The sequence below is a fragment of the Acyrthosiphon pisum genome, chromosome A1 (genome assembly GCF_005508785.2).
Source record: "Acyrthosiphon pisum isolate AL4f chromosome A1, pea_aphid_22Mar2018_4r6ur, whole genome shotgun sequence".
In the NCBI taxonomy this organism is placed as follows: domain Eukaryota; kingdom Metazoa; phylum Arthropoda; class Insecta; order Hemiptera; family Aphididae; genus Acyrthosiphon; species Acyrthosiphon pisum.
This window is the reverse complement of record NC_042494.1, coordinates 48,959,335-48,979,431: the sequence shown is the minus strand read 5'-3', so window position 1 is coordinate 48,979,431 and position 20,097 is coordinate 48,959,335. Positions and strand designations below refer to the sequence as shown.

Here is a 20,097-nt window from a genome sequence, read left to right as displayed (position 1 = left end):
TTATGATTTGGTAATGTATAATTTAAGTGAATTTTATTATTATTATCAGAGTAATACGAAATAAAAAAAAATTAAAATTTTAATATAGCGAAAACAGTAATTTGTTTTAGGTATAATATAATATTATGAAGGTAAATTTATAGTAATTTTATATTACATATAACACATTTTTTTTAAATAAAAATTAATGTGCAACATACCATGCTTTTTAATAATTTTTCCATCTTTAATTAATATTTTTGCTGGACATATTTTATTTGAACAACGCCACCGTTCAACATTTTTAGAAGACGTATACGCTAAAATATACTTATAGTTATGTCCACTTTCAACAACCATTTTCTTCCCTCGTGTGCTTGTTATGATTGTATACTCCATTCTTATAATTGATTATTCAAATAATTAATAAATTCGAGAATATTATTTAGTATAATGTAACTGTACAATGATTCACTGATGAAATCACACTGCGATCGTTCTTTTGACGAATAACGATACCTATATAGTATATATCCGATAACATAGTACGATAATATCGTACACCTTAATAAAACTGATATAAAACTTGTTAGTTTATCTTTCGACGCAATAATATACAAAATTTAAAATCCATAGACTTATAAAAATAACTTAAGTATACGTTATAGATACGACGTCTTTAAAATATAATTGGAATTATCCAAGTCGTTAATTTAAAATGTTTACACAGGTAAATTTGGCGCAAATTAGCTGCCTGAAAAAACATACCTTTTTTATTTTGGCGCAAATGGGCTGTACCCAAACCGAATTAATTTTGTTTGGCGCAAATGGGCGATGCCCGTCTAAATGGCACTGATCTGAACGACGAAAATCTACACGCTTACTTACAACTAATTATTTCATTCAATTTCAAAGTTTTTTGTTCAGGATTTAACTAACCAACACAAATTACTTCATTTTAAATGTCACCGATACTAAAATAATGATATCATGAATTATAATTATTTTATAATTAGCTATAGGAGGGAAGACCCCCTTTTCAGCGACAACTACCTAACGGGGGGGCTTCGCCATCATGAAATTTAACATCTGATATTTAAAATGTACAAAACTTTTTTTAAATAATAGACAGTTTTAAGTATTTAATTAATAATAATTAATAATAATTTTTATTTATTTATTTTGGTGGCCATAGCTATAAGTTATAACTATGTGGAAGATGTAAATATAAAAACAATTTCCATGTCTAAGAGAGTACCTACATATTATTATTGTAGAATTTTTTTTTTCGATAAAAATATAAAATAATTTTTTTTTAACAACTATACAATATTACAACAACATAATATTATGTAACTGAATAGTGTAAATGTTTAATATAAAAATAAACAGTTATTTATTATTAGAGTACCAATTAAATCTTAATAACAATATAGTTATATATTAATTAATTGCTGTTATTTTTTATTGCTAGCTGTTATTCATAATTAATATGTCATATACAGTTGATAGTAATAATTGTCATACTTGATCGAAACACATGTTTGCTGCAAAAAAAAATGCCACAATAAAAATAAACCATGATAGCGAAACGAACATTATCGTTTAGTAAAATTATATTGTATATCATAATGATGTGTAGGTACTCGCGCCGCGGTTGGTTGTCGGTATATGGTATTACTCCAGTATAGACGTATAGTAAGTAGTAGGTAAACTACGTAACATCAAGCGTGTGCCATTCTCTGGGGAACCATTGAATCGAACTGTCGTCAGACCAGTGGGTTCGTGCCTTTTGGATTCACGCTATCACGTGGTGCTAAAATTTAACTTGTAAAATACAATAATTGGACGGTGAATTATTTTATATTTAAAATAATATTTCTTAGGTGTTCTTTTAGTACGTTTTCATAATATTAAATTTCACTAAGTTTAAAATTTTCAAGTCCTTAAATTATTAAAATGTTCAACCAAAAGCATTGGATATTGTTTCTCGATTTCGTACTACTAGTGCTGGGTAAGTAAAACTAGTTTGTTGTGTATATTATCATATTTTATAACAAGAGGAATAGATTGTATTCTTCACCTTTAAATATAAAAATTATGCATTTTTTTAATGTATAACATACCTTTTTTCAACATATCTTACTATATAGTATAGGCAGACACTAGACTTAATTTATTTATACATAATTTTCTTATTTCTTTATATTATACATTTTAAATGCGTATTTGCCTTGAATATACTTACCTAAGTTAACAAAAACATAATTCATTAAAAATTACATAAATTACCATTTTTCAACTTGACAAAAATTATACGTTTTAAAATATTATGCTTTATAAAATATGCTACGCATACATTTTAATTTTAAAAACAAAAACTTTTAAATCCAAATAGTTTCAGAATTTTCTATAATAGTTAATAAATATAATTCAAAACTTAAGCTGTAATTACACTATAAGTACCACCTATTATTAAATTTGAAATCTTATTGATCGTTCATATTATTTTAAAACACTTAGTACATTTAAGTTGTTACTTGTTGTGATAGTTGTATTTAAAAGTATAAACAATTGATTAGTTTTTCTTTGTCAAGGTTGTATGGCCGTGAAAAACATGCTATAAGCTACGACCTCACAAATTAAAACTTTTATATTTTATACTAATATTAACATAATTGTTCAATAGTCTATAATTATGTTCTGTGTTTATTAAAGTTTAAAAATATATTATATTTAGTTTGATATAACACTTTGATGGAGGTTTTATTTTTTATATTTTATCACGATATTCAATAAGTTAAATAGGTATACCTAAACCTAATACAGTATACTTATTAGTAGGGCCCGGAAGTTCATGTATTTACATGTTTTTACTGAATGCATCAAACAGTTGCTGGATGAGCTACAAATTTGAATCACAACCTAACGAGTTCAAAAATGAAATTATAGTTTGCATATTTTCGCATGTTTTAAGGTTTTTACATAAATATGCATATTTTAAAATAAAATTGCATTTTACTTGTTTTTTTTTTTTTTTTATTAATATTTCATGAAAATGTCGGACTTTGAATATATTTCAAAATATATTTGTTAAAAAATATGTTTTTATAAAAACGTCTTAATAGTTATTAGTTCTTTCTAACAATAGGATAATGATGCACGCGTATTATTGAGATGTTCAATTTTATTTTGTGTCGTACATAAATCTAAGTTGATAAGTTTTAAAAATAAAAAACTCATAGAAAAATGTTGTTGAAAACGCGTGCCTAGATAATTTTACCTGAACAGAGCGTGACTATTAACAATTCATTCCCCCCCCCCCCCCCCATAACAAATTATAGCATCAGGTACCTACGTATTATAATTAATAGTGTTTTCAAAAGGCAAAACGGGCGTGACTTAAGTAGTTCAGTTTTACACATTTAGGATTATTTGTTTTGAAATAATCAATTTTATTTAGAACAAATTGTATTACATTATACTATAAAAACGTTTACAGTTCAATTTCAATTCAATTTATCAAATCCAGTACACTATTGTCCATAATGAACTATATATAAATATATAATATATAGTTGATAAACTACAAGTGTGCAAGAAGTACCTACATATTAAATATACCTACCTATACAGTATAATACTGTATAATATCTCTGTAACAATAGCTAATACTTAATTTCATAAATTATTACTATAAAGCCTAAAGTTTGGGAGCTGTGATAGAGAAAGACAAAATAAAGGTATATAATTCAAAATATAATCGTAGATGTATCGATATTGTATAGTCATAATTCATATAAACTAAATTAAAATTGACTTGACATTTAATTACTATGATTTTATCTAACTTATATCTACATTATAGATATTCGTTGTTTCAAATATAATGTAAATATATATTCATTAAAAAATAAAATAATTTCAAAATTAAATGTACCTACCTATAAACTTTTTGTTTCGAATTCGTTCATAAGTTTATACGCCAAAGACGAAAGGGCAACAACCCTTGAAGTGTTGGAAGACGATGTGCGATTGTATTGATTTCGTTTGCAAAATAAAAAAAAAAAAAGAAAAAGAAAAGATGTAATTTATTTATTTATTTCTATTGGCAATGTCCCAACAATAAAATTAGTTTTGGTAATATTATTCAGGTTCAGTTAAAATATTCAGTTAAATTGTAATATTTTTATTATTTTTTCATTCATGTTACATTTTTAACTGCTAAAGTTATTAGATTACAAAAATAAATATTTATTTACGTTACAAAATAGTAAGCGTAGTGCCTAAATCTAATTTTACTTACGTATCAATATTCAATTGTTTTTAGTACGAAAAGGATTTTAATACTTGGTTTTTAATTATAATATAAGTATTTTTTTTACAAAGTGCAATAAAGATTAACTAAAAAATGATTCCCGTATGCGATTTTCTACACTGATTTAAATAGTGCAACATTTTAATAGTGACGTTGATAATGCACTACGTCAACAATGAACTTCCTGCATTTTAAATGATTTTAATAGGTATATTCATGACGTAGTGCATGTGACGTCGCTTACGTGTATGAAAAGGAAGTAAGGTAAAACCTATCCCGGAAAAGCAAAGGGTCATGCTAGTAAACCAATATATTATGACGTGTAATTGGTAGTGTCAAATTGAAATAATAATTATGTACTGTTATAGTGCTATAAAATATTATATTATTATTATATTATGTGTATATACTATATATATTGGCCGGATATCATGGTCTATTGTACAAGAAAAACAATAGATTTATAGATCTGTGCATATTGAGACTATCCCGAAGGGCTGAGAGCTGAGACTCATGAACTTTAATATATTATAACATGACTAATCATCAATTTCAATGTCCAATGAGTAATAACTAATAAGTAATAAACTAATAACTAATAATACAATGGTTAAATTTATTCGTTTATATATTGTTATAAAATATAAATGCATAGGAATGTTATTTAATAAAATTACTAGTATATACTAAATACCTACTATATAGTATAGTACGAACATAATAATTGTGGATTAAATTTATGCAGACGAACGAAGATAAAACCACCTGCAAAACAAAATATATTTTATTACTATAATCAAGTTTATTTTAAGTACGTATTAATGCTATTATTAGTAGGTAGGTACTTAATGCATTACAATTTTAATTCATACATCGTAGTGATTAAAGATTAAAGATCAATGTATTTATGATTATGAGTAGGTGTAATCACTAATTATATGTTGGAAGTATTGTTTTAATTATAATATTCAACTTTCAAAATATAGTTAATAGGCATTTATAGCCGCATGGGTAAATTATATTGATGTATTACTAGAAGATCAAAGTCATTCTCGTAACTATTCAACGTAGTATTCTAACCTGTAGCCATTCGACCCCTTGGCCGGTGAGTTAATCATTCAGTGTGTCTATATGTATCAATGGTATATACCTGCCATCATATTATTATAGATATTATGACCTGTATGATAAATACCTATCCAAAAACGACAGCATAGTCACATAGGCCATGCCAGATAATATGAAATCATTAACATAGCTGCATGTCAATCAAGACATAATTAACTGACTTTTAACGATATTCATTAAATGGTACCTATAATATTATATAGGTAATTATTAAATCATCGTACAAAAAACAAGCTTGACGTGTGTTTATTTTTATGTATAGGTACCTAAGTTGTAAGTATCTATATTGTTAGTTAATTTATGAGCATCGAAAAGTGAATACACATCGCGGACAAGGGTTAGGTAAAAAAAATAACTATGGACTATAGAATGGACATTTCGATGTATTATCATTTATAATATATTGCATGTGCGTGTTTTTAAACTGAAGATCTAATGCGATAATAAAGAGATTTTTAAGTCCCTTATAATAATAGAAAATGAAAATTATTTCATTTTAATTCACTTACAAATATTATATACGATTATATAATGTTTATTTTGTATTCTATTGTAATATTTTTTTATACGTTTGAACAGCTCTCAAAATAACCATAACAATAGGAATGAGATTTTCGTCTAGTTCAGCTTCATTTTTCTCGTTATGTCGCACACAAGTTATATATCTACGTATATAATATAAATGTATGTAGACATCGTTTGACAATACGATTACAATACACTATATAATGACAACAATAGTGGCTAAAAATAACTGGAGTACGGTCATAGCCATAAATATCAAAATCTAGCCACATTTCCACAATAGAAGTAATATTGTCCATAATATTATGTAAATTTGAATTATCACCCTACCTACCCGTAGATTGTACGAGTCTAGAAGAGAAAAATTACGTACCTATGAATATATGTATATAAATATATAATAATAAATACATATCATTATTACACTAAAATAATATTAAGCTCTTAAAATGTATCGTATTAAAAAAAATTAAAAAACAATAAATATTCTAGCTGGTGTTATTTTCTGTTCTACTATGAAATGTACAGAATCAAAAACAGTAAATAGAAGTTAAAACAATTTACATAAATATATGAAAAAATAATTTAAAAAATTATATCCTATTAACGGAATACAATTAGCTTTTAACTTAAATATTACGATAATAATAATTATCATGATATTATGTTATTTTCTTTAAAAAATTATTACAAAGAGTCATAATTTTACAGTAATAATAGACATTTTACGAAGTAATACAATTTAGACAAATATAAATTATTTTAATTAAAACCAAAATATATTGGCGTAAGACAAATTTATCTGCAAACGATTAATTAATGATAAAATATAATAAAAATAAAAATAAAATAATACAGTAGTAAATGTGAGACATTGTCATGGCAATTAATTAAATAATATTTAAAAGTTCTATACGTGTATGGTACATTGGTACATAACTGTTTTGTATATGTTATACTATATATGTCTCACCACCGTGCTGGCAAAGTGGTAAACAATTAGGTTTTTAATTATTCGTTTAATTTAAACATTTGAGATCTATCTTTTGAATATTCTAAAATTTACAGTATTAGAAATTGGCTACAATCGTAAATCAAAGTTTTTTGTATTGAATAGTTTGAATTACGATTATTTGATTTATTTATGATGCATATATCATGTAATATACTAATTATAACTCCCAAATTGTATATTTGTATGTAAGAATTTAAGATTGGTAGTTGCCAATATCTTTTAAGAACTAATTTTTAAAATTCCCCCAAATTTCTAAAAGTTTTAAAAACATCTACCAATAACCTGCAAAAAATACTTTTTAAAAACATCGCAGCAATCGTCGATTCAACCGAAATCGCTATAAAAGTTATTTTTCAAATTCGATGATTGATCATTGTATTATAATTGAATCTATATTGTTTATTTTTTTTCTAATTTTATATACCTATGTGCTTTGTAGGTATAAAATTTATCATGTTTAAAAATAATGTTTAAAGAATACTGTTAATGGTTCAATATGCTTTAATGGCATTTTAGTATAAATAAACAAAAGGATTAATAAGTTAAGTATTTTAAGAATAGACTTATAAATATTAGCGTTAATTTGACAGATCGTGAAATATATATAGGCATTAAACACTATAGTACTATACTATTATAGTAATCTTTTATTTACATTGGCATTTAGCCCAAAGTTTTAAAGCTTGCTGTTTTTAGATTGTTCTCAAATCTATTTTGAAGATGGGGTACCATCGAAATAAAAATAAATTCCATGCTTGAACTATTTATTTTGTATGATATAACAAGTAACAATTAACAGCTAATCCGAAACAATTAATTAGTAACAGTTCAGATGTTCAAAACAACTGATCATCGTTCCCATTAAATTTTTAATTTTTAATCTTTTATGGATATTATTGACTATAAATTATAATATAACATATTAAAACAATAGTAACTTATAACTATTATTATTTCATTTCCATAAAATCAGGTACCACAACTACCGCAACAGCTTACGAAATATTGATACCCGCAGTCCTTTGCTTCCTGAGTGATCCGTTATAAAAAATTGTATTAATTTTTACATAAATTATTAGAAAGATCAATACGATAATTTTTCATAATTGGTTGAAAATTAACTGAATTGTTCATAATATATCAGTCAAATAATAAGGCGTGCCTAGTCCTTAATCGTAGGTATTAATTGATTACAATGGTATGATATAAATATAATAATTACTTATTTAAATATTCATTAGTCATTTTATGGACTAAAAAGTCTGGGAATTAAATGCCATTTTTTTTTAATCTTGATATGGAATTTGCGATGAATTTCTGATGATGTTTCTTAGTATTATAATAAAAGTATAAACTATCAAGGACAAAGGTGTGTAAGAGACTTGTCAGTAATAAAACAGATTAAATCTGTACATGTGATTTGTATTGCGTATTATGTCCGAGAAGTAGTAGCGAATCGAATGTGTAAAATATGATTTATTATATTATATAGTTACTATATTGATTGTTGATTAATGATATGCGATCATAAAAATCTAAAAAAATATATTTTTAGTGTATTTGATTAATGATTGAATTCAAATTTAACTATCAAGTCTAAATGTCTAATTACCTATGTATAGTACCTAGATAATATTTGCTTCTTAATAGTTTTTAAAAGTATGATTATTATTATACAATTTATTTTTCAATAATTATCATTTATCGTATATCATTTAAGATATTTGAATAATGAATAAAAACAAAAATACATTTTTCATCACCTATCTTTATAGACAGATTTTTTATGTTTTGCTTTGTATAATTTCTGAGTTATAATATAGTAGGTAGATAGGTACATAATACATATATTTATAAACTTGCCTTATAATATTTATTTTTTTTAATAGCATTACTTTTATAGTTTTTATCTATGAATTATTTACTATAAAATGCTTATTGCTGATCGTCTACAGTAATTAAAATATTAAATATCAAAGTTTGAACATTTCTTCTTTGAATTGTAATATTATAATTGTTTAAATATTATATTTAAATTAAATTATCTATTCAAAATAGTGTATACAATGTTTTTCGTACAGGTGTCTATAAGCATGATTAACGTCGTTTTATTAGTTATCAAACTTTTATCATTTTTACAGAATTTACTTTAGTGGTGGTGGGCGTTGCTCGTCTGTGGTTATTCGATTTGGGAATAATGAAATAATAATAAAATTAATATACCCTCTTGTCATTGACGGAATTTATTACTCTAATACATAGCGGCTATATGGCAGCAGTTAAAATAATACGCATACGTCGTATATATAACATGTGACATTACTCGCGGGTGATGAACTTGGAGGGCACGAGGCGTCATGGCATTGACATTGACTCGAGCAAAAGTCAATGTTGGTCCATGAACATGAGTTCATAAATCCCTGCGTGTAGGTCGCCCGTTGCACATTAATAATAAAAAAAAATGTAGACACATATAACATATAATATTATTATACTTACGTAATATTTTATACACAGTGATTTTTTTCCATGCATTTCTTTCTCATCATTTTAGTTGATTTTCTTGTTCTAAAAAAAAAATTGTTTTTACATAATCTTTAATATTATTATACATTTCTATAATATATTAAGTATTTAATTAACAGTTTTATTTTCATAACTTATGAAAGTTAAAATGTTTTGAAACAAAAAAAATATTTTAATACTTAAATTTTATTTATAAGTTACGTAATGAGCAAAACTGTGGTTTCATTGTCTAACTTTACACTATACCTATATGGATATATAATACAATTTTTTCTAAACCACTAAAATGTATTGTAATGTCGAGTGTTCAGCTGTTCTAAAATAATTCCCATGCGTACCTATACTTAATGTCAGTTAGGTATAATTTTTACAATGTAAATACTCTATAGTGTATACCCTTATTATTGAACATTGACTTTACCTATACATTACCATTTTTCATTTGGTATACTATATGTCTAGACAGTATAGGTATACCTTTGATATTCGAGTATTCGATACATATTTCAGTGAAAGCATAGATGACACGTTATGACACATAGGGTCATATTATTATCATATTCACAGTGTTCATCAATTGTGCCAATTTTTATAAGCTACCTAAATTTATTATCTACATATTTTACACCCGTAAATATATCACAAATTAATACACCAATATTGCTTATATATGTTATAAATGCAATACCGAACAAATTGAAAATATTCACGATTCACATATTTATATTATAATAATATGATATTAGATAATAATAAATAATAATACATAGGTATTATTTTTTTTAAACAATAAAACCAAAAAAAGGCATATTTTAACATTTTTTCAATTTAAAATACCTACGTAAAAAATATTCAGAATTCACAAAGGTGCTATACTGCTGTAGGTATACTGTATACATACTAAATCATAAGATATTATAAAAATAGGTACCTACCAATTATTTTCGATGTTTATATTAGGTACGTACGACACTTCTATGTATTACGTAACAATACTACCTACTACCACGGATATAGATACTAGTATCTATATCCATGCTACTACCATAGATAATAAAATAATGGATAGGCCATTCCTATAGGCTATATTAATATACGAGGGGTTTGCGTGCTGGAATGTAGATGAGAGACAGCCAGTTTTTATATGGTGATTCTCACTATGGCAAGGAGTCTTATCATTATTTTATTATGAGACCCCTTGTAACGTTCATGCACGTGTGATAAGATAGTATGGCCTATCCATTCTTTTATTATCTATGGCTACTACCTAGCAGTGTTGTGCTTTAGATAAATTTATCTAGATATGTTATCTAGATAAAAAATAAAATTGACATCTAATTTTTATCTAGATAAAAATTATAGCCATCTAGATAAATATATCTAGATAATTCACAAAATCCATAACTAATAATTAGTAATAACTATTTTACAATATTATCATTCAATATAAAATAGATAACTTAATAAGAAATCTCATTTGTATTACTTGCAAAAATTGATTCTAAAATAGTTTTACATAGCATTTATTAGTAATTATGAATAATGCACAGATATAAACTACTATTATAGTATATTATAACTGTTGAATAATGACGATTTATTATGTCAATATGCATAGGAGATGCGAATTATTTGTATAATTGTATAATATGGCCCATACGGGAAAGTCTCATGCCCGTATACGATTTATGATTTTACGAACGCCGAAAGAGCCTTTACAAAAATTAAAACTAGAGATACCCCTCCATACATAGAGTATACTCTATGCCACCATAGGTCCTACGGGTAAACAGGGTTTAACATCATGTTGGTTTACGGGCTCGTTCCCTATGTTCAGACTTCAGATCATAGGTAAACGTAAACCGAATATTATAGAATATTATAATAGAATATTATATTATTATATTATATTTAAATATATATATTATTCATATATTCTGTGTTTAAACTATGGAATATAGCATTTGTGTAATATACCAGTAAAAAGGGAAATGGTAACTTTGTACTCATATAGTTTTATGATATTCAAAATGTCTTTAAATTTACTAAATAATTTAATAAATATTTATTAGGCTTAAACTTTAAATGTATAACTATTTAATAAGAATTACAATAACATCACAGTTTCTACAGTACAAATTAAGTAAATTTGATATGTCAATTATTAGAGCCTGGGTCTTAAGTTTTCACCTAGTGAACGCAATTTTATGTTTGATGGGAGTGAAAATAAAGACTTCATTAAATACAGATGCGTATCACAAAATAACTTTTTTTTGCATTATTCAGAATCTTTTTTTATGTTTGGGATAATATGATGTTACCAACTTATCTTTAGCATGCTTGGAATATTGTCTAATTATGTAAATATTGTAATAAAAATACAAATTTGTTTTAATTTTCAATTATTAGTATAAATTTAAATTTTGATGTAATACCTTATATAAATATCTAGATAAAAATTATTTTGTCTATCTAGATATATCTAGATAAATTCAATTTCTACAGTATCTATCTATATCTAGATAATTTTAAATTCAGATATCTTATCTATATCTTGATAATTTTTTCTTATCTAAGCACAACACTGCAGTACCTAGTACCCGTATTCAACTACATTTATTATTTAAAATATTTCTTTTATTATTATTAATATTATAAATATGTGGTACCTACTGATCATTCAGAAAAACATAAAATAATTTGTGTAATTTCTAGATAATAAAATGATCTTAGGTACCTGATTTTTGTTAGCGGGTATTCCGTTTTCATACACTTCTCATTTTATCGGCTGTAGATACTAAACGTAGATGTACTAAACATACATGTGATGACGCAATCGATGGATACGCCAACACGTCTTACCTCACTCAATATCGTTCGACGCAATTGATATATTTTAAGTTATAACCTTTTTGAATCTCATAATTTTTTTTTGACTGGTGGCTTTTTTTAAATAAATTATGATAAAAATATATTTTTATATTATACTAAAATATTACATTAAAATATGCATATGATACTATTTATATACACTATACACAATTCTAGTTTAAATTATATATTTGATAGCATGCAGATGTGTTTAGAATTCGGCATATCGAGTTTGTACGCTGTGTATAGTGTATTATTAATCATTATTTATTAATATACTTATTTTTTTTTTTGCGGTCTGAAAAATTTATAGCGAATTCAATTGTTTATTTCTAACCAGATAACATGTGTGGATAAAATTACGTAATTTTTCTTTAGATTCTGAGCGGAGCGATGTGTGTTTTTAAATTTTTATTTGTGTTTGAGTACACAACAAGTAGTTGAAATGATACTTCGATTTTCAACTTCAGTATCTTGTTCGATAGGGAAGTGAATCTAGTTGGTACATTAGGGAGGTTATAATTCACAGTAATTTTCAAAAGCACCAGGAAAAACAAAAAAAAAATTAAGAAAAAACTGGAATTTTTACGCAAAATCGGTTTTTGACAAAATCTATTTTAGTTTTTAGTGTAACTCTAAAACAAATGATCGTAGAAATATGAAATTTTCACGGGTTGTTTATATTGGCATTATCTAAACACAATAAAATTTGTCTATACTATAGATGAGTATCTATGGTATAGTAATCTGTAGACTGTAAGGTGTTGTTACAGTTGTTACAGTAGGTAAGGAAACACGTGTATGTGTGGAAAGGTTGTTACTATTACGAACCCGGATGGTCACCCATTCGGGAACTAGTAGCAGCGGGCGTTACTTACTCTCAGCCACATTACGCGACTGGTAGCAGCCAACGTGCCGTGCCAAGCCACAGTAAGATTCTTTGTAAACCTACCGAAACTCATTTTTATAATCTATATTTTCAAATCTTTACTTTAATTATGGTTAATACCTTAAAAATATGCTAAAAATATTCCAATATACGTCTGTATCTCATTAGTTATTACTTATTATAGTAAGACAGTAAGTATTTGCAAAGAAGACTCTACACGAATGCGTTTGTTGTCTCCCTCTTACAAATATACGACACCAAATTTTCGTTCACCAGTTTCAATAGTAGGTAAGAACATTATCTGTGCTTAAGCGTCGGCGATTGTTTCGATATTTTAATTTTTAAGCAAGAAAATGGGTATGTTAAATATTACAAATTAAAAATGCTCATATCTTGCTTGAAAATTAAAATATCAAAAAAAAAGCTGACGCTTAAGCACAGATAATGTTCTTACCTACCAAATTTTATAAAAGATCAATTCACTCTAATATCAAAACTAACATCATACTATTGAAACTAGTGAACGAAAATTGCCACGTACGTGTAACATGTGTAAGATGGAGACAACAAATGCATGGATAGCGTTTCTTAAAGGTCCGTTACATTAGCACCACCATATTTGAAATTCCAAAAAAAAATTATAGGTACCAACGATTGTTATTCCATTTGTACACATTTGTAATCCTAATATAAACATTTGTACACCACCCAAAATACCCCAAAAAACAAAATTATGGTATACCTATTTAGGTATACCATATAATATGTCTTTGAAGTTAGAATAAAATATTTGAAATAAAAATGTAAGTGTCTAATTCCAAACACTGTCTAATACCTGAATAATATTATATTTCCTATGTTCACACTTTGTACCCTATTGTGTGTTTAAATTATTATGAATATTTTATATTATAGTTTACTGACAGTATCTATTTTTAAATGCGAATTTCTATGAACAGTCATCACTACCTATTTACCTATATTTTTCCGTTTAATTAATTTTAATATTATGTCAAAGTGTCAAAGTTAAACAAGCATTTTGTGTTATCTAATTTCATGCTTCATAAGGCAGTAACAAATATTTACTTTTATTATTTTATGGTCTGCCCAATCTAAAATCTTTATTACTTACACCAATGTTTTTATTGTTTAAAGGAAGGTTATAACTTATAAGGTTATATTAATATAATAATATATCATATTATATATTGTACAATCCATTATAGTATTGATATATTAAACTTATATTTGCTTTACAATATGTACAAGTGAACAGACGTGCTGTGACAAATAGGTACAAATAATAGAGAAGAAAATAAAATAAAAATTATATTATTGTAAAATATATAAATACATTACTTTTTACATTACTTATCAGTTATGTCAATACACAACATGTTTTAAAATAATGTACTATTAACTTTTAAGTAATACTATTATTTAAACCTAAGTAGGTACTTACTAAGATTTTAAAATTATTTATTTTAATATAATGGATATCAATGGTTTTTAACACGAAAGGAAATTGTTTTATAAGTTAATATATTAATGAATATTCATTATACATTTATAATATGTTTAAGTTAGGTTAGGTAGGTAGGTATCTCACCAAAGGGCAAAGGCATATCGGTCGACACTACATTATCGATTTCTCTCGCTGTTTTATATATATATTTAAAGACTATACTATAGATGCAAAGAAGTATAATATTTGTTTTGATTATAATAGAAAGACAATTTAAGAAGCCTTTAAAAAAACAATTTTAGCCACAACCTTGAATAATAGGAAACAGACAAATATAATATGCGCAGTAGGTACATAATATAAAATACGTGAAAAATATTTAATTTTTTTTGCACCGAATTTAACATTTATCTGCATGCATTTTTTATAATTTTCAATACCAACAAACAATTTTTTATGTAATCTAATGTTTATATATAGTATTGATATTTGAGTATACAGTATAATATATTATTATAACGTTGATATAAATATACATAATTATGCATCGCTTAAACTTGGGTACCTAGTTGATATTCCATGTATTTTTTTTTTTTTTGGCATATTAAATTTGTTATTAAGTAATCTATAAATGCATTTTTTCACTGAACGAATGAAACATAACAACATTTTACTGCATACATTTTTGGATTTGTTATTTAAAAGGGTTTATTTATTGGTTTTGAAATTTTGACGCGGCGGCGGCATATTATGTACCTACATTTTATTGTACAATATCATCCACGCCTCACCTGTCTAATGACCTTGATTAAGCTGTTGTACAGTACCTATAGATAATACATACCTATATGTCATATCATTGTTTTCAATTTTAGACACGAAAACGTTAATTTATGTCTCTCGCCGACTCTGCCGACCAGATGATAATAATAATATCATATAATATCATACGTTTGTGTGGTGCGACCTACCTAATATTATGGCGTTCCGTTCGCAACGTAATGTAATGTACATATGGTAGTATAAATTATATTATATAGTCACGTAATTCTGTGTTAGTCGGGGAGATCAACGACGGCGGTATTCTACACGTATAAACAGTTAGTCTCAGATCTGTGACGTGTTTGAAAACTGTGCCGGCACCATAATAGTATAGTCGTGTTTTCTAGGTAGGTAGTAGGTACCTCTATACCTACCTAATAACTCAATAACTACCTGTACAATCCCACAGGTTATTAATTATTCTTAGCTATTAATTTTCTCTATCCCTTTGCCGTTTACCGCTGCTATTGTTTTAAATTAATTACTAAAAAAAAACGGTATATAACGAGTGTATTTTAAATTAAACTATATTATATTATATAGTGATATCATAAATTGTTGGTTGTCGTCAACTTTTGTTTTTCTCATATTACATAAATTATCATCCTTATACCACATGGAACGCAATCAATTCGTATGGCTGTGCAAAGAACTCTTTCAACGTTTGATTTCCGTAAAAATCAAAACGTATGTCTGTAAGTAATAATTATGATGATCTTATTTAACATAATTAGGTATAGTATTTAGTAAAACTCATAAAGAATTAATATATCATAAATTTCCTGTATAGTATTATTAATATAATATATTATATTGTATTATAATATTATTTATATTATAAATATGTAATACAGGCAACAGCGTGTACCTACTGTAACTGTAGGTACGTTTACTTTTGGTAAATATTTCATATTATCCACTTTCGTATCACTTTCCATCGAAGAAGCTGGAACCTAATTTAATGTAGTGTTACCAACTTGTACCTACAGTGTCGTAGCGAACGATACGTCTGATACACTTGTTTATTTTCTCTGGATAATAAAACAAAAATAATAGGTACAATGTTAAAATAAAATTTAAATAGGTACATCCTTAAGTACTCGCATATTAAATTAATTTCTGCAAGTGATAGACTTTATATAATTTTCAAGTTAATAGGGAGCATTAAAAATCTACTTAAAGAATCATTTTCTGATATTTTTAAATCAAATATTAATTTATAAAAAATATAAGCGAGGATATAGGTACGTCAATACGTCATGTAAGATATATTTTTTATTATGAAATATAATACAACAGTAAAAATTATTACAAACCCTGCAAAGATAGGTAACAATTATTTAAAATATCTAGGTTAATACTTAATTGTCTCACCAGCCACCTATTAATTATAAGGTCAAAATTAATTCCATTAACACCAGTCTACTGATGGTTTAGATTTAGAATAACTGACAACTGTATATTGTATAACTGTATAAGATACAATTATACGACGTAAATATACGGTCAGTGGCGAAAAATTAAAATAGATTGGGGAGGCTAATATTATCCAAATTTTAACAATTCCCTCAAAGGCTCAAACAATACACAACTTCACGAGTGATATCTATATAATATTTAGGTATAGCTAAATTTTGGTACCTACTACCTATACCTATACTGAATACATTTCTCCGGACTTTCCTCTACTTAAAGTTATAAGAAATATCAGAGGACTGAAAATATTTCCCTTAGACATTTTTAATAAAAATATGGAAATATTAATTATTATAGGTATTCTGTGTCATTAGTTTTCACATAAATAACCATTTTATGCCGGGTTACGTAAATAATAATTATTAAACATATTTTAATGAATCAATAGTGAGCCAATGGTCCCTTAAACATGATTTATAGTAACTAATATTTGATCAATTAAATTTAAATGAACCATTAAATTAATACATTTTTAATTCAACCCGGCGATAGTCTATATTATATTGTAATCAATCATTTAATATAGGTACCTACCGGCAACCCAATAATCAATTTATTTGGTATGTAGACACAGACACGTGAATACGTAATTTAAAATATATGTATTTATTTATTCTATGAGTCATCCTAATGATATTGCTGTTGTAGGTATCTATTATATAAATAAGTGTTTATTTCGTTTTTAGAACTAAAATCGTGATATTTTAACCATAATAATTTGTATTAGTTGTTAAAATTAAAAGTTTAAGTATACTTATCTCTGGTCAGGTGACACTACTGAGGGTCTTCCTATTCGAATATTTTATAATGTTATATAAACTTTGTCATCATACTTACTGATTATTGTAAAATAGATTGTAAATATATGTTTTAAATAAAAAAAAAAAGTATACTTAAATGGTAAAATATTATTAGCCCCACTTTAATCTTTCACATATAAATAATAAATGTTATTCCTTAGGTATTAACCAACTAATTTGTTATTTGTATAAAATGTACTTCCATAATTCTATGAATGCAAAACATATTGGGTATTTTATTGAAATTTAGATTAGTGTAAAGTGTAAAGTGTCAATGCTTGTATAATAGGATGGTAGATAAAAAAATGTATTGAAAAATGTCAATAAATTTGTAAATTTATTTTTTAAATGTTTAAAGAATAACTAATTTGACAAATAATATCAAATATTTAAAATTGTAAAGGGTTTTTTTTGGGAAGGCAGCATTTTAGAGGCTTTAAAATGGTATACTAAAATTAAATTATTTTTATTTTCACATAATTGACAACTAGCAAGGCACAATGCACATATTATGTTATATTTATTAAAATATTTTTAAATTGTTTATGTTGGGTACCTATATTAATTATACAAATATATTTATATCATTTAGAAATAAATAATAACGATAATGTACCTAACTTTAAGACTTGTGGGATTTTATTACAAATTACAATCTACATCAGACTACATAATATTATAGTGTCAAATTATATGAACACGAGAAAAAATCGGCTTTATCCGTCATAAACTGTAAAGTGTACGTTGATTATTGATTATGACTTATGACAAAAACCGTTGTGTTGGTGATTCAGTGGGGTGATGTGCAGGTGCTGAGATGTTGGAACGCTGCTCGCTGGGTCACCCCATAACTGAATCATTCCATTATAAAATTAATGCAATATGGTTTAAAAACTATTTATGTAATTTTGAGTTAAATCTAAATTCAAGTTAAAATGCCTACATGATGTTTGAAAAATAAAATAGTTGTAATACATTATGTACTTACCCATTATTATTTATTTGACAAAGGTTTGTAAACATGAGACCATTGTAAGTAGTGTATAAAATAATTTAATATTGATTTAAAAGGTCAAAGTACCGAATTGTGTATTGTATTCCTAATCTTGAATCTATGAAATGTCTACAATATGAAACTTTAAAAATTGATACATTTCTTCTACACAAAAGGTAGTTGACTAACAATAAAAACAGAATAACATCATTGTAAAACCTATAAATAAAATATATATAATAGATATCCATTATTCAACTACGCACAGATTCAACTGATAGTTGTATTCATATACCTAGTATATAGTTATAGTGTTATACCTCGTCGTATTCATATATAGCACATAAATAACCTACTAACTACCTACAAAATATTATAAATGTGATAAATTGTATATTTTTATTAATTTCAAACAGTTTTATTTCTAATTATAAACCAAATACTAATATACCTTAGTATACCAGATTGATAAGTGATAACTTATACAGTAATATATTAATATAAACATTTCATTATCATGTTGGAAACATGATAAAATCTACATTTTTATAATATATTATTATGATTTAAATTCATCTTTGTTGGGTAATTTGTTAACAATTGATATTGACGTATTTTGGATACGTCCAAATTTCAAATTAATTTCGTCAAATGTATTCGCTATAAGTTTATCACTTATCAGAAACAAATTATGTTATATTAAATAAATATATAATTATTAAACAGGTAAAAATATTCTCTGTATCATTATTGCAATACCTACGCGGTATTATAATGTATTATTTTAGGATGAGTTTGCAACTGTTGTATGTAAGTACTATAACTTATATGAAATTGTAAATTTTTGTGGTTGCAATAAATAAACAAATAAAATAAAATAATGTGTATAGTTAAAAATTTAAATTTAAAAATTAAAAAAAGGTGGGTAAGTGGATGTCGCTCTGCTGTACAGTAGGTTACAAGTGGGTCACTGTATAATGGATAGTATTAAATTTGAATTCAATGATATAATATCACTGTATAAGAAAAACGATTCTGAGTGGAGACGGTTTGTCAGTCTAGGTATTAGACATACCTATTATAGGTATACTTATCTATAGTATTAATAAAAAATTGACCTATAATAGGTATCGATAATAAATTCCAAATTAATCTTATAACAATATCCTTCAGGTAACGCGTTATACATCAACAACAAACCGTGGTACTATCATAGATATATAATAGTATACTTTAGAAGTGTCAAGTACCCACAAATAATATTATACAATCATTACAATCACAACAAA

At 25.8% G+C, this 20,097-nt stretch overlaps 1 protein-coding gene across 2 annotated transcripts in view; it reads left to right on the top strand.

Moving 5' to 3' along the window:
- Positions 1-1,629: 1,629 nt before the first annotated feature.
- The window catches only part of LOC100165537 (putative phosphatidate phosphatase), a 33,310-nt gene continuing 14,842 nt past the window's right edge, over positions 1,630-20,097 (top strand). Inside the window, exon 1 of one of the 2 annotated variants that reach the window (XM_003243333.4) lies at positions 1,630-1,993. In XM_003243333.4, the coding sequence (XP_003243381.1) occupies positions 1,939-1,993 (55 nt within the window). In that variant the 5' untranslated portion in view covers positions 1,630-1,938. Of the gene's footprint in view, positions 1,994-15,733; positions 16,234-20,097 lie in introns of those variants that run through there. The other variant, XM_001942715.5, reaches the window with a different exon arrangement.